Source organism: Micropterus salmoides, unplaced genomic scaffold, assembly GCF_014851395.1.
Source record: "Micropterus salmoides isolate LMB-PRFRI ecotype aquatic unplaced genomic scaffold, ASM1485139v1 Ms_hic_scaffold_1, whole genome shotgun sequence".
Lineage (NCBI taxonomy): Eukaryota > Metazoa > Chordata > Actinopteri > Centrarchiformes > Centrarchidae > Micropterus > Micropterus salmoides.
Window position 1 is genome coordinate 24,199,473 of NW_024040040.1, and position 14,648 is coordinate 24,214,120.

The 14,648-nt window shown below is 39.2% G+C and overlaps 1 protein-coding gene and 1 long non-coding RNA gene across 2 annotated transcripts in view; both read left to right on the forward strand.

Annotated features, from left to right (window-relative positions):
* The window catches only part of cubn (cubilin (intrinsic factor-cobalamin receptor)), a gene marked incomplete in the record, with an annotated part of 148,500 nt that overhangs the window by 47,311 nt on the left and 86,541 nt on the right, over nt 1-14,648 (forward strand). Inside the window, 5 exon segments of the mRNA XM_038723011.1 lie at nt 909-1,065; nt 1,477-1,652; nt 4,023-4,188; nt 6,175-6,400; nt 6,499-6,629. Of these exon segments, the coding sequence (XP_038578939.1) occupies nt 909-1,065; nt 1,477-1,652; nt 4,023-4,188; nt 6,175-6,400; nt 6,499-6,629 (856 nt within the window).
* Nucleotides 10,691-12,616, forward strand: LOC119905731. The gene is made up of 3 exons (XR_005444870.1): nt 10,691-10,893; nt 11,046-11,134; nt 11,832-12,616. It is a non-coding gene; the product is annotated as an uncharacterized LOC119905731 (long non-coding RNA).

The following is a 14,648-nucleotide window of genomic DNA, read 5'->3' on the forward strand; positions in this document are numbered from 1 at the left end:
GGATGAAGAGGAGATCTGATGAAACCCAGGGTGACAAGTGAACTTAGATGAGTGGATCCATTGAAGTACTTGGGATCTGATGGAGTTAGGGACAAACAGACAGTTAGGTGGACCAGTACCTGGTTAAGGATGAGTGAGCCACAGCCTCTATGTCCCATTACGCAGCAGCCACCACAGGGGATGAAGGTAGGATGCTCACCAGATTCACACTTCTCTGGGTCGAACTGGAAAGAGCATCAGGTTTGGTGTTATGTAACACTGGGTAGTATGAAGGAGTGAAATTAAACCTGCCGAGAAACAAAAACCTGCGAGCCCGGCGTGAGTTCAACTGCTTAGTGTAAGCAAAATTTTTGTGATCTGTCCAAACCAAAAAAAGCTGCTCTACTCCCTCCAGCCAATACCTCCACTTCACCAATTCTAACAACTCTCAGTTTCCCACATTGTAGTTTCTCTCTACTGAGGACAGGCTTCTGGAGAAGAAGGCGCAGAGTGTAGCTTTTCTCTCTGGGTGAGCATTGAGATAGTACCGCTCGTACTCCTGAGTCTGATGCAGCCACCTCAACCACAAACTGTAAGGAGGAGTCAGGGTGAAACAGAACAGGTGAAGAGGAACACAGATGCTTACAAAAGGCTTGATCAGCCTTGTCCTAATAGAGGAAGGGAGTTCTAGGTGAAATGAGGTGTGTAAGGGGAGCGCTCACCTTACTGTAGTCCCGTATGAAGCAGCGTAGAAGTCGGCAAACCCCGGGAACTATTGCTGCTGTTTCCTTGAGGCGGGGGTAGGCCACTCCGTCACAGCGGTGATATTCTCAGAGTCTGCCCTCAGCTGGCCCTGCTCAATGTCCACCAGTATTTTTTGTCATAGTTTTCATTGACAAATGAATACTGTCTCTTATCTACTTCTTCAGGTCCATGATGGCAGAATGGAGACTGATCCTCTGATAGGGAGGTACTGTGGGAACTCCCTGCCAGCTCCCATTCACTCATCCTCCAACTTCCTGTGGGTTCGTTTCAGGTCCGACAGCTCAGTCAGCCAGGCAGGTTTCAGGGCTGTCTACACCGTTGGTGAGATTCCACACATTTGAACACACGTAATATGATATCATGTATGTTTTGTATATGTATTATACTTCATTAGTGAAATTATGCCTGTTTTGTTTAACAGTGGGGTCAGGGTTAGGGTTATGGGGTCAGATCAGGGACCTTGTGTAATTTGTGTAAGAATATGGGTTAAAATTGTTTTTAGAAGGATAGTGGCACCTGGCCAAATTCTCAGAACCAAGAGTGGTTATTCAGTAGAATATTCAGTGTTCAGTGTTTGTATCAGTCACAATAGTAATGTCTGAGAAGAAAAGGGTGAAGCACCAGTGAATTATGATGAAGGAATTATTACAGATCCAGGCAAAGATTTTAATCCATACAGTCTAAGATATGGCTTTTAGCCACTGACCAACCTTCAACCCTCCCTCTCCCCAGCTTGTGGAGGTATTTTGTCGGGGACTGGGCAGTTACACTCTCCCTTCCACCCCAATGCCTATCCCCACAACAAGGTCTGTGAGTGGGTCGTTAACCAGCCAGAGGGCTATGTGGTCACCCTTGACTTCCTGTCATTTGACGTTGAGGGAGGCTCCTGCCATTTTGACTTTGTTGAGGTAAATAAATGCTAAAGCAATTAATACATTCAAACTGTCTGCCAGCAACAACAAATTTTACTTTTCTGCAATTTTTTACTTTTAAATACAATTTAGAATTACAGTCACATCCACCCTCTTCTTTTTCTTCTTCTTCTTCTGTGGATGTTTGTCACTATGAGCAACTCCTTTTCAGCTGGTCATGTAAGCCATTGATTATACAAAAATATTAAAATTACCTTAAGTAGAAATTTGATGGCAAAACCTATATTATACACTGTGGTATTGCATCTTTTACTCAAGTAAAGCATGCGAATACTTACTCCACTACTCATGATGATATTAATAATAATATTATTATTTAATTAATAATAATCATGAACAATGCTCAAGCTCCCTTCTGGAAAATCTGGAACCACCATGCTCTTAAATACTCCGGTCAGGGCAGGGCCAACATAAGAAAAAAGGAATAAAAGAAAAAAGGAAACTTGGATATATATACATTGAACAAAATTATAAACCGAACACTTTTGTTTTTGCCCCCATTCATCATGAGCTGAACTCAAAGATCTAACACTTTCTCTATGTACACAAAAGGCCTATATCTATATATAGATATACAGTCCCCTCCAAAAGTATTGGAACAGTAAGGCAAATTCCTTTGTTTTTGTTTTTCACTGAAAACATTTGGGTTTAAGATCAAAAGATGAGTATGCGACAAGAGTTCAGAATTTGAGCTTTTATTTCCTGGTATTCACATCTAGATGTGTTAAACAACTCAGGACACATCACCGTTTGTATTAGACCACAGCATTCTTAGGTGAGCAAAAGTAATGGAACAACTAATCTTAAAGTAAATAACATTTAATATTTGGTGGCATAACCCTTGCTTGCAATAACTGCCTCAAGCCTGCGACCCATCGACATCACCAAACTGTTGCATTCTTCATTTGTGATGCTATTCCAGGCTTTTACCGCAGCTTCTTTCAGTTCTTGTTTGTTTTGGGGTGTTTCTCCCTTCAGTCTCCTCTTAAGGAGGTGAAATGCATGCTCTATTGGGTTAAGGTCAGGTGATTGACTTGGCCAGTCTAAAACCTTCCACTTTTTCCCCTGATGAAGTCCTTTGTTTTGTTGGCAGTGTGCTTTGGCTCATTGTCCTGCTGCATGATAATCTTCCTCCCAATTAGTTTCAATGCATTTCTCTGTAAATTGTCAGACAAAATGTTCTGTATTCTTCTGAATTCATTCTGCTGCTACCATCATCAGTTACATCATCAATAAATATTAATAAATAAATATAATTATAATAAATTTCAATCTGGCCTTCCGATTATTACTGCTGATGAGTAATTTGAGTCTTGTGGTGTGGCCTCTGTATTTCTGCTCTCTGAGTCTTCTTCGAACAGTGGATTGTGATACCTTCACCCCTGCACTGTGGAGGTCGTTGGTGATGTCACTTACTGATGTTTTGGTTTTTTTTTCCACAGCTCTCACGATATTTCTGTTATCAACTACTGTTGTTTTCCTTGGCCGACCTGTTCGACATCTGTTGCTCAGTACACCAGTAGTTTCAGTTATTTTCCAGGACATTCCAAATTGTTGTGCTTACTATGCCCAATGTTTGTCCAATGGCTCTGGTCGATTTTCCTTCTTTTCTTAGCCTGACAATGGCTGGCTTTTCTCCCACAGACAGCTCTCATGTTGGTTTATCCTCTTTAACAGGAAATGCAGTCTTTATAGGTTAGAACCAAGGATGAAAACTTAGATTAGTCATGCAGAGCTATTTAATGTTTGGACAATCAAACTAAAAGGCAACACCTGGGCAACAACAAACATCTGTCAGTCACATGTTCCAATAGTTTTGCTCACTTGAAAAATGGGTGGGTTCACACAAAGGGTGGTATGTCCTGAGTTGTTTAACACATCTAGATGTGAATACCACGAAATGAGAGCTGAAATTCTGAACTCTTGTCTCATACTCATCTTTTGATCTTAAACCCAAATGTCTTCAGTGAACAACAAAAACAAAGGAATTTGCCTTACCATTCCAATACTTTTGGAGGGCACTGTATATACCCTGCTACCCAGTTTCCACAACTATACACCAATGTATATGTTCAAATCTAACTCATATACCGGTGTATTGTTTGGTCTTGTTGTATGTTTGTTTAGTTGCAGACACTTGTTATCCCTGTACAGTGAAACAACATGATAATACATATTAAAAGCTTTTTTTAGCTCACGTTTTGAGTTTCCATAGGTGCTTTTGGGCAGTATTAAAGACACAATCTGTTTCTACATGTGTGTTATATATTATGGGTGGATAGATTGATAAATGAAGAGGGGGCTGGTAAATCAGTTATAATGGTGCATGTCTCCTCCATCTTCCAGGTCAGGGATGGCTCCACGTCCAGCTCTCCTCTGCTGGGGACGTTTTGTGGTGTTGAGATCCCCCCCAAGCTTCAGTCGACTCAGAGATCTATGTACATCTACTTCAAGACTGACTCCTCTGTCAGGAACCACGGCTTTGAAGTCGCCTATGGCTCTGCCTTGGAGGGTGAGACTAATATTATTATTATCATCATTATTAGCCAAGATTTCAAACTCTGACTGCCCTCCTAGGATAGAAAAAGATATTTTCTATGTAACTATGTATTTGATGTGGTTTGACTTTACTTTGTTTGATTTTTTCCACCTTGCTAAGTCCCAAACTGAAAATACCCTTTTCAGCTTTAGTTTGTTTAAAGGGAAATTTTGGTTTGCCTGGTTGTTGTCATGATAACATTTTACATCTTTCTGTGGCAGGAGCAACATCAATCAGAAGCACATGCCTTCTGCAGCATTCCATAAAAATTCTAATGAACAGGAAACATCTCAAGTGATCATCTTTGAGTCTGACAAAAACACAGAACTAAGTGCTGTGGAAATCCTGTAGCTCTATTCACTGTAAAAAGAGCGTGAGATGCAGTTAAAAGCTTGCAAAGTTAGTAAGTGAATGTATGAGCTTATTTTACTTTGTTACATGTTAACATGTACCTTTTACCTCAATCTAATATACTCTATTGCCAACCGTCTTCTATGCAGACGCTGGTTTTATTTCAACCAGCCAAAGTGAGAAAATGGCTGTTCCAATGCACAAACACACAAACACCAGATGCAGCTGCTTTTGACTCAGGGGGTCTTCTAGCATTGTTTCCCACAGTCTTATTTAAATGTGTTTTGTGTTCTATTGTAACTCCTTCCCTGGTGTGTCAATAAGGACATGTTGATGCTTGATATAAGAAATAAGACTCATGTACAATTCATTTGGGTTTCAGCACTAAATGTCTGTGTTAGCCATGTGTGGTGACAGCTGGAGGTCTGATACCATCCTTTTCTATATGTAATTTTCTGGAGAAAGGATTTAGCAATATCATCACTTCGGCAAATTCAGTACTTTTGGGAACTTCCTAGTCCATAATAAGAAAATATAAATAGTAAATGGGCTGAAACATACATGTGACAGTGTGTCTTTTCAGTTTTAGTTTTTTACAGGGGTGCCAGTTAGGTCTCTCTCCTGACATTTAAGATTTTTTGGTTTACTTTGTTTATTTGCACAAATGTCACAAAGGATGCACGTGTAAAATCTTTGAAATATACAACAGTGTGATAAGACAAACCAGCACTCAAAAGTTCAGCTCACAACAAAAGTATTTTGTATTTCATCAAACCCAAAAGAAAAGCAAATCTCAAAATAACACACTGCAATCAACTCAAAATGCACGGCAAGCCATAGTTCAGTCCAGTTAAACTAAAGTAGCACACATAAATTCATTCCATCACAAAATATCAACACAAATTCAGTCCATCACAAAATATCAACACAAATTCAGTCCATCACAAAGTAGCACAGAAAAAATTAAGAAAACTGGCCAGTGCAAGAAAGGGGTTTTGTTGGACTTTACAACCGGAGACAATAGGAACTGGACAGCAGTGATTATTGTACTCAGCGGTGGTATAGAGGTGGAGTAGTTTTGGCCGGGACGGTGAATGAACGCAATTGTTGATGACTCGAACGGTTTCAAGGGATTAACTACTACAGTTTTACTGCTTCATCTAACAAAGAACGTGTTGCTCCGTTGCTTACAAACTCTGCTGCTTTTCTGCTGCTGATCCTCTCTCTCATGTCCATTTACCCACACCCGCTTTACCAGGGAAAGATTCAGCGATGGCCCAAGCGCAGGGCGAATCTGTGAGTCTGATGAAGAGTGGGTGTTTACAGGGTGGTGCAACCTGGTAGTTGCAGGTTGTCACAATACATATACACTGTAATTTCCTCAGACGTTCCCCAGGGCTTTCTACTTGCCATTAATGCTAATCATCTACAAAAATACACGGTAATTTACTTGTGCTTTTAAACTGAAGCCTTTCAGAAACCATACATGCTTAACATTACTCCAGAATTTAGTTCAATATTCTTGATAATGAGTGTCTTCTAACACGTCCATCTAAGTTTCCCAAAGATCTGTAAAGTTGACCAATTGTCCTATTTTTCTGGCACCAGGTTGTGGGGATACCCTGACCATTCCTTCTGGCACTATCACAAGCCCTGGCCACCCCACCAACTACCCCCATGGGGCCAGCTGTACCTGGTACATCAGTGTTACCCCAGGCAACCTGGTTCGGCTGTCGTTTGAATCCTTTAACCTGGAGTACCATGTGAACTGTAACTTTGATTACCTGGAGGTGTACGACAACGGCACTGTGCAGACCGGAACCAAGATTGGCAGGTACATGATACATATGTAGCAGTATACATATAATATAATCTCTTGAAATTATGCAGATAATTGGTGTGTAAAGACAGTTTGATGCTTTGTTTGTGCAGGTACTGTGGGCGTTCGGTGCCTCCATCCATCACCAGTACTGACAGCATGCTGACCCTGCTGTTTGTGTCTGACTCAGGTTTATCCTCAGAGGGATTCTCTGCCAGCTTTGTCTCCCTAAATGCCACCACAGGTACGCAATAGATACATAAACAACAAGACTACAACTCACAAGCTCAGGTTCCAACACAAAATTTAACTATTAAACTATGAAACTATGAAAATTGATTAATTGCGGTCGTCCACTAACCGGAATGTTGGTGGTTTGATTCCCGGCATGTCAAAGTGTCCTTGGGCAAGACACTGAACCCCAAAGTTTTTCCCACCACCAATGAGTGGTGGGAAAAACTAGAAAGGGTCTATAAACAATACAGACAATTTACCATGATCCCAAGTCTTGTGTACAATATTTTGAAGTGGGTATAGGGATATTTAGGCAGATGTTAACTGCACCTTTAAATGAGCTTTGACAGTAGAGCTTTAAAGCACTGCATGAGATGTTTAGCAGTTCTTGTCAGTAAAGTCATGTTCAGCACTAATGTCACAATAATACAACGTGATGAAAATAATAAATTTTGCATTACATTTAATTTATTGCATGTTTATTTTTAAAACACTTCTTTAAACCACAGAAAAAGAGATATAGGCATCATTCTACAATGTGCTCTATGTAATAATTAAGTAATCCATCCTTTGTTTTGGGGCTACATATGTATATGTATTTATATGTATCCATCTATATACATCTTTATATATAAACCTTATAATCTGTTTTTATTTTGTCCTTAATTAAAAACACACACACTATATACATATATATATATATTAGTGCTGGGCAACTATTACATTTTTTAATCACGATTAATCGCATGATTTTCTTGCGATTAATCACGATTAATTGCATTGTTACGCGCAAAATTGAATAATGAATTCTTAAGTAATGTATTGTGCAATTTTAATTTAAATGTACTGCTATATACACAAAAGTGTAATAACATGTGGTTTGCAAACACTTTAAACAAATAAGGGGTCGGTGCGTGTGTTCACTCGCACAGATTTCACTCGGTTAAAAACTTGAAATGACGTTACAAGTCGCGGGTAGATATTTTAAGCACAGACCAGCAAGCAACATTGAACACTGGGTGCAGATGTTGGTTTCGGCTGTTTGAGTTGTTTGATAGGCTGCGTCATTAACAAGCAAGCGGCTCACCTGCTGCTGTGAAAATGCCGGCTCCTGCCAAATTTCTCAGGGGGGGCAATTGTTGCGATGATGGCTAAGGTGACCAGTTCAATGGTCTAAGTCTGCTATAACACAAGGATTGTTCCTTAGGCTACATACTGTACAGTATTTGTGAACAGCTACATCCTGAAGTTCATTGTGAATGTCCACAGTTAAGATCAACCGATCTTTAGACCTTTGGATGTAAAGGCAACTACTTTAGCAATAATGATAAAAAAAAGAATGATTCTCACAGTCATCTGATTCAGCTGTAAAAAACATTTATTTAGGAACAACAAATCCAGAATAAAGAGCGGTGGCACTGGGCTGATAATGTGCAATGAATTAAATTATTTACAGTTAATCTTGCATTGCAGCTAAGGGACCCGTCTCAAGTAATAGGCTACTGTTATGTAATAATGTCACATATGCTGTATATGAAGGTTGATCAAACACAGCTTTTCTTAAATGTTTAATGAGGTACAGATGAACCTAGTACTTATTTTCAGTCTTTAAGTTACACACATTGCACAAGACTAAAAAGGTAAGCAGAGAGTTGTAAAAAATCCACTTGTTATCCTGTAGATCAGTGGTTCTTAACCTGGGGGTCGCTGCGGACTGTAGCTCAGGGGGTGTGGCGTGAGCGAACGAGCGAGGGGCGTGCCGTGAGCGAGGGAAGAGGGGCGAGGCTTTAATGGGCCAATATGTCAATGAGGTCCAGCTTCTCCAATGGGGCACCGGATCTTCTCTGAAGGCGGGAGGAAGAAGAAGAAGAAAAAAGAAAAAGAAAAGAAAAGACACGTTGTTGTTGGTGTTCGGGCAATAGCGCTGCAGGTAGGTAATCACGGCGCTAACGGTAACGTTAGTTGCTCTAATGTTAAAGTTAAACGAATGATGTTATCGCACAAACAAGTAATTACAAGAAAAATAGGTTATTTATTGCAGCTGTTTTACATTCGTAGTTAGACGTAACGTTAAACAAGTGACGACAGTAAGCTAACGTTAGTCTTTCAGCACAGTGTGTGTGTTTGTGTGCTTGTGTGTGAGAGAGATAGAGGTAACGGGAATATACTATTAAATAAATGATTCTGCACAAATAGTAAAGCGCAGCTGTTTTTGTAGGATTGATAATGTTACTACTAACTTTGCCGAAGCTACGCTGAGCTAGGCTATTACGTTAGGTTTACAAATGCTTAATATTTACAATGTTGATGTGAAGGGAATACAGTCACTTGTATGAGGGTGCAACTATATGTCCTGTGTTTTTCAAAATCTGCACTTCATTAGGTGCACAATCTTGACTACTTGTTCCCATGCCATAGGAAAATTGCACGACATTTGTCATATGGTCCCTGGAAAACATTCTCTGGCTTTGACATTGTAAGTATCATAATTGCCTTTTTTAACTTGAAGCCAGATAATGTCATGTCCAGTGTTTTTTTGTAATTTGCTTCATTGTGGATTAGTGGCTCTTGAGGCAGAAGAATGCCCATGACTGTGGAATCTTCATGTTGATGGTATATGACCAATTCAATTCATATTAGAAATTTACTATTAGAACATATTTTTACATATCTATAATTTGTATTGTATGCAAGACTCAAAAGTAACCATGAAGTGGTTTTTTCTATAGTATGCACTGTATCTAGTCCTGGTTGCCCCCTTTGATTTTACCGAGGTAAGTTTCAACTTGCATGTTAATATTCTTACACTGTTGCACATTTAGAGAAAAATGGGCTGGGTGTGGGTCATCGTTTTTAAACTTACAGTGCATCACTATTTTTCCAGTAGTAATTAAAGCCTTCCTTTTGATAATTCATACAATCAAATACTGTACATGTTGATAGTGTCGTGCATAAACCAGATTAATTACAACATTAAAAACCTTTCTTTACGCCCCCTGTTTAGAACGACATGCCAGAAGTGCGCAAGTGGTGGTGTGTAATGTTGCTTGAAAACTCCAACCCCAGAGGGAAACTAACAAACATAAATTTCCCTTAATATCTGTTACATGAAGTTGTGTGGAAGCCATGTCTTCATCACGTAACTATTGACTTCATTTTTCTTTTTAAAATCATTGAAGGAAATATTCACATTGGACCTTGCAAGCAACTGCTCTGTTGACCAAAGGTCAATATGTACAAGAAGTGGAAGATACATTTATGGTGCACCAGCTGGACAGTGAACTTTGTATGGATAAAGTACTATGTTGCATGGTTATTGCATTGGAAAACCATTGAAAACTTGTGGGGTTAATTGTCAATTTGAGAGTCTTGAATTAAGATGTTTGTGTGATGTGTGTACTATAAGCATGTCCTATTGGCTTTTTAAAAGTGTTTGCCATAGCTGAACATTAAAAGAAGTGTTTTTTTTTTGTTAGACCTAAGACAAGTAAAGCCTTGCACTAAACTCAAAAATCCAAAAATTTGCATTACAAACCATCGAGACATTTCAGTTTCTTTGTCTGTAGAAGAAACTTCAGCCTCAGCCACCACAACATAGAGTCTGGGTATGCATATACATTTTCTGAACATTACAAAAAAAGATTAATTATATTTTGTTTTTGCTTTGGCTGTCCTCTATACAGTATAGGGTTAGGGTTGGGAGTTAGTACAGTCTAATGATGTCAGTCTAACCAAACATTTTCAAAAGTAAATGTTATTTAATCATAACATAACACTGCATTCAACACTAGTAATTACAGTGACATTGCCACAGAATGTTAACAAGACATGCTAATAAGTCACATTGCAAGTACCTTGTGCACACTATTTGTAGATGAACATATTTGTGGTGTTGATAACCAGACTTTTTTTTTTTTTATAAAACAGAGGTTGTTAAAACTGTGTCCTTCCTTGTTGAGGGCCTTTACAGCCTTTTTGTCTGACTCACTTTTTAAAAAATCATCTACCTCTATCAGTACATAAAGATAGATGATGTAGTCTCTATAATATACATTTTTGCTTGTAGGCAGTTGTCAGGGGGACAGATACAGCTTTGTGGCATGATGCGGATGGCTTGGCCTGCGTATGGTTCGATTAAGCAATAGCTCACGACAGACCATGGTATACGCTTCACTGTGTCCAACACCACCTTATCAGAGTTGTTGGATTCCACTCCTCCATGCAGAGCCATAAAAGACAGGGTGAAATATATTTTGGATGCCCTGCTACACGAGGTATTTTTTTCTTATGGAAGTATCATTTTGTGTATGTTCGTCAATGCTAGACATCTAATTGTATCCTTTTAGTTGGCCTTATTGGTGTACGTTTCTTTTGTACTGCATTCCCCTTTTTTAATTTTTATAAATTTGAATAACTCATTTCACAGGCCACCCTTCATTCGCTTGCTGCCGTCAACTGTATTTCCCTGGACAGAGCCAAAAGGTTGTATCAACAGGGTAGACAGTATGACAAGAGGTGAGATCAAGACATTTATTTGTAATGTACACATTGCTTGTCCTTAGCTATGTTTCACCCATTTCAATTGTAATGGCCCCCAACTGATTTTAATTTAATAATTAACCCACTTTTAAATAAACTACTTGTGTAGAGGCATGGACATGGGAAGTAGTGGTGCTGAGCGGGTTGCTGCACTCCCCCTAAAACCAGTCATTATGGAAACCCATTTATTTTTAAAGTGTGATGCATTCACATCAGAGAGGGATGGTTACATGTGGACCAGCAAGAGAGAGGTAATGTGCTAATAAGTGTCATTATGATATTTAATAAAAAAAACTGTCTGATATTTGAAGGATGTTACCCTGCAGCTCTCTGTTCATCAGTCAAGCGTCTGAACTACACTACAGACTGGAATCTGTTAACTGCAGTGTCTTGACTATACAAACATTGCAGTCTGTATGGTCACTGTGCTGCCTTATAAACTATGATGAAATGTTCCTGGGTCACATCTGAATTCCAGGCGCCGTCCACTCCCTCTTCATTACCTTCAGTTGTCATGCATTAGTTGTAGTTTCTTTCTCAAATTGTTCCTAATAAATATTAGGCAAGCAATTCAAAGTAATACAAAAATCAGGAAGTTTAACCAACTTAAGGCCGACATTTAATGTAAGCAACAGTATAGGTGTGAATTAATCAGGTCTCTTTGGCAATTCAGTTCCACCAGAAACATTCTTATTGTTGCCTGTTGGCAACATGATGGACATTCTTGGCTGGGACTTGATGAGACACCTTGATGAAGAAACCAAGCAAAAGCTGCAAGACAAAGACAACAAAATGAAATCTGCACTGGATTCTCCAGACTTCATAAAGAGACTCTGAGTCTGCCCCATGCACTTAACCCAGTTATTTAGACCATCTCCTAGACAATTAATCCAATCAACTTCTGATGTTCACTGTGCAATCTAAAGACATGGGCAATGAAAAGTTCTGCAGAGTTTTTGCTGAAGGGCGTGCATGTATCATACCAGGTAGATTTTTGTTTTTGGTATACACTTCAGTCTTATTGACACTTACAAGGTATACAATATAGCATTATGAGTGTTTAAAAGAAAATCGGAACTGTTTGTGTAATGGCATGGAAGGTCAGTGTTTTTTCCATGAAAGACGAAAGCTATGACGTCATTATACACGCTTAGAACTGTACCAAATTTCATGTTTGATAACAGCCCTGCTCTGAAGACATCATGTTAATATTAATTCAGTCATAGTAAGTAAGCAACATGAAGTAAGTTTTAGATGTTAATGTCTTTATTGCACATTTTATTGTATTGTGGGTATTCTTTTTTATTCACTGTACTTTTATATGATGGAGCTCTTTGATGGCACTTTTTTTTTTCATTTAGATTTTGTTAAGCACTTTAACATGATTTTTAAGGTGCTATAAAAATCAAGTGTGTTGTGTCTCACTGAAAGTGAAAAAGTGCACTATTTTCATTGATAAAATATTAATTTAGTAAAGATTTGTGTGTTTTCATTCATATTAGAAAAAGTCCAATGAAAACCTGTGCAGAGGATGTTAGGTGTTCCGCTTTTAATGAAAGGGATCAATAGAAGTTACAAAATATCAAACTTAATACAATCATGTTATCATGATTATTTTTCGTTTTATTTGTAAATGCTTACTTTGATAACATATAATACTGGTAGGCTTTAAAATGAATCTTTCACTGGTGTGGAAACGTGCATAGCCTACCAATTTGTATTACTGAAGATAGGAGTTTAAATGTTTCCCCACTTTCATGACAGCGTGACATTTATGGCTATATTTCTTCATGTCAATAGTATGTTTGAATTGTTGAATGTGAAGCTTGTAGAAATAAGAACAAATGAATCAAGTGACTCTTAATTTCAGCTAAGTCTTTATGCTAGTGCTATGACTCCTTGTATTGCTAACAAAGTTCTGTTTTGAATCGTTGACGTCGGTCAACTACAAGCTTTACACATTACACATTACACAGTACGCGCATGTGCAGAACGAATCGACCAACGGAAAAAGGGGTTTGGCTTGAGTGAGATGATAGCCAATCATAATAGACTCTACCGTGATGGGGCGTCCCGTGAGCGAGGGGCCGAGGGGCGTACTGATGAAGAATCAGGCTCCGATCAGGCAGAAAGCGCTTTGTAGGTAGTAGTAGCCTACCAGTTGGTCCAGGGGCGTGTTGATGTTATGATAACTTTTTAGATTCTGGAAACTCACAAACAGCGAGGATCAGTCTCTCTACCAATGATTTGTGCTGCGCTTTGCGTACAAAAAGTTCCAGATAATTCAACTTCCGCAGCAGGCGGGCGTGTATGTGAGGCAAGCACGACCGCGACAGTTTCACGGGAACGCAACCAGTACACCTTGTGCTCGACCACTACTACTGAACATAGACTGTTTCTGCTGCTCCCTGATAAAAGAAAAATGTTTCTGCTGATACCTACTCAGAAAAAATCCCAAGAAAACTGGACTCTGATGGTAACTTGTTTTAACAAGCTAGATAAAAGGTAATTCCCTGACAGTGGCAAATAGCTTTGGTTTAATATTTGATTTGATTACATTAATGTTTAAGTTGAGATTTCCAAGAAATATTTTATTGCTACTGTGTAGAATTCAATTCAATTTTGCGTGTAACAATGCAATTAATCGCGATTAATCGCAAGAAAGTCATGCGATTACAGTTTTTTTCAGTCGCTAACAAGCGTTTGTCCAATCAGTTGTCACATTTTCAAAACTCTAAACACAGTTAGCACAGCATCGGTCTTTTGTGGCCATACCATTCACACATTTCATGTCGTTTTCACACAATACGCAGTCAGTGAACACATTTCCACAATGCTTAAATTTTCTTAACAGACAAGCTATACCTCCCAACAAAATTATGGATTATTTTTGTAGTATTTACGAATGTTAACACACACCATCCTACAATAGCAAAAACAATATTCCAAACCTTAGATACAGTATAAAAACCTCTGTTTCTGCAATGATATCAGTTCGAAAACAATATATCTTGGCTGATAATAAACAAACATTTAAATAATTGACACACAGCTGATTTATGTTGGGTAAATTGGGCCAACCACAGCTGATTCCAGTCTGGCTTAGTGGCAGGGTTTTTTTCTTCTATTACATTGACACACATATAAAAGGAGGACTTTGAGGAGTGATGTGTTTGGAAACAGAAACAGAAAAAGACAAACACTGTAATGTCTGGAGGAAGAGTAAGAGCAAGGGGCCCAGGGAGAAGAGCAGGCCCAGTGAGAGGTGCAGGAGCAAGGAGAGATGCAGGAGCAGTGAGAGGAGCAGGAGCAGGGAGAGGAGCAGGAGCAGTGAGAGGAGCAGGACCAGGGAGAGATGCAGGAGCAGTGAGAGGAGCAGGACCAGGGAGAGGAGCAGGACCAGGGAGAGGAGCAGGACCAGGGAGAGATGCAGGAGCAGTGAGAGGAGCAGGACCAGGGAGAGGAGCAGGACCAGGGAGAGATGCAGGAG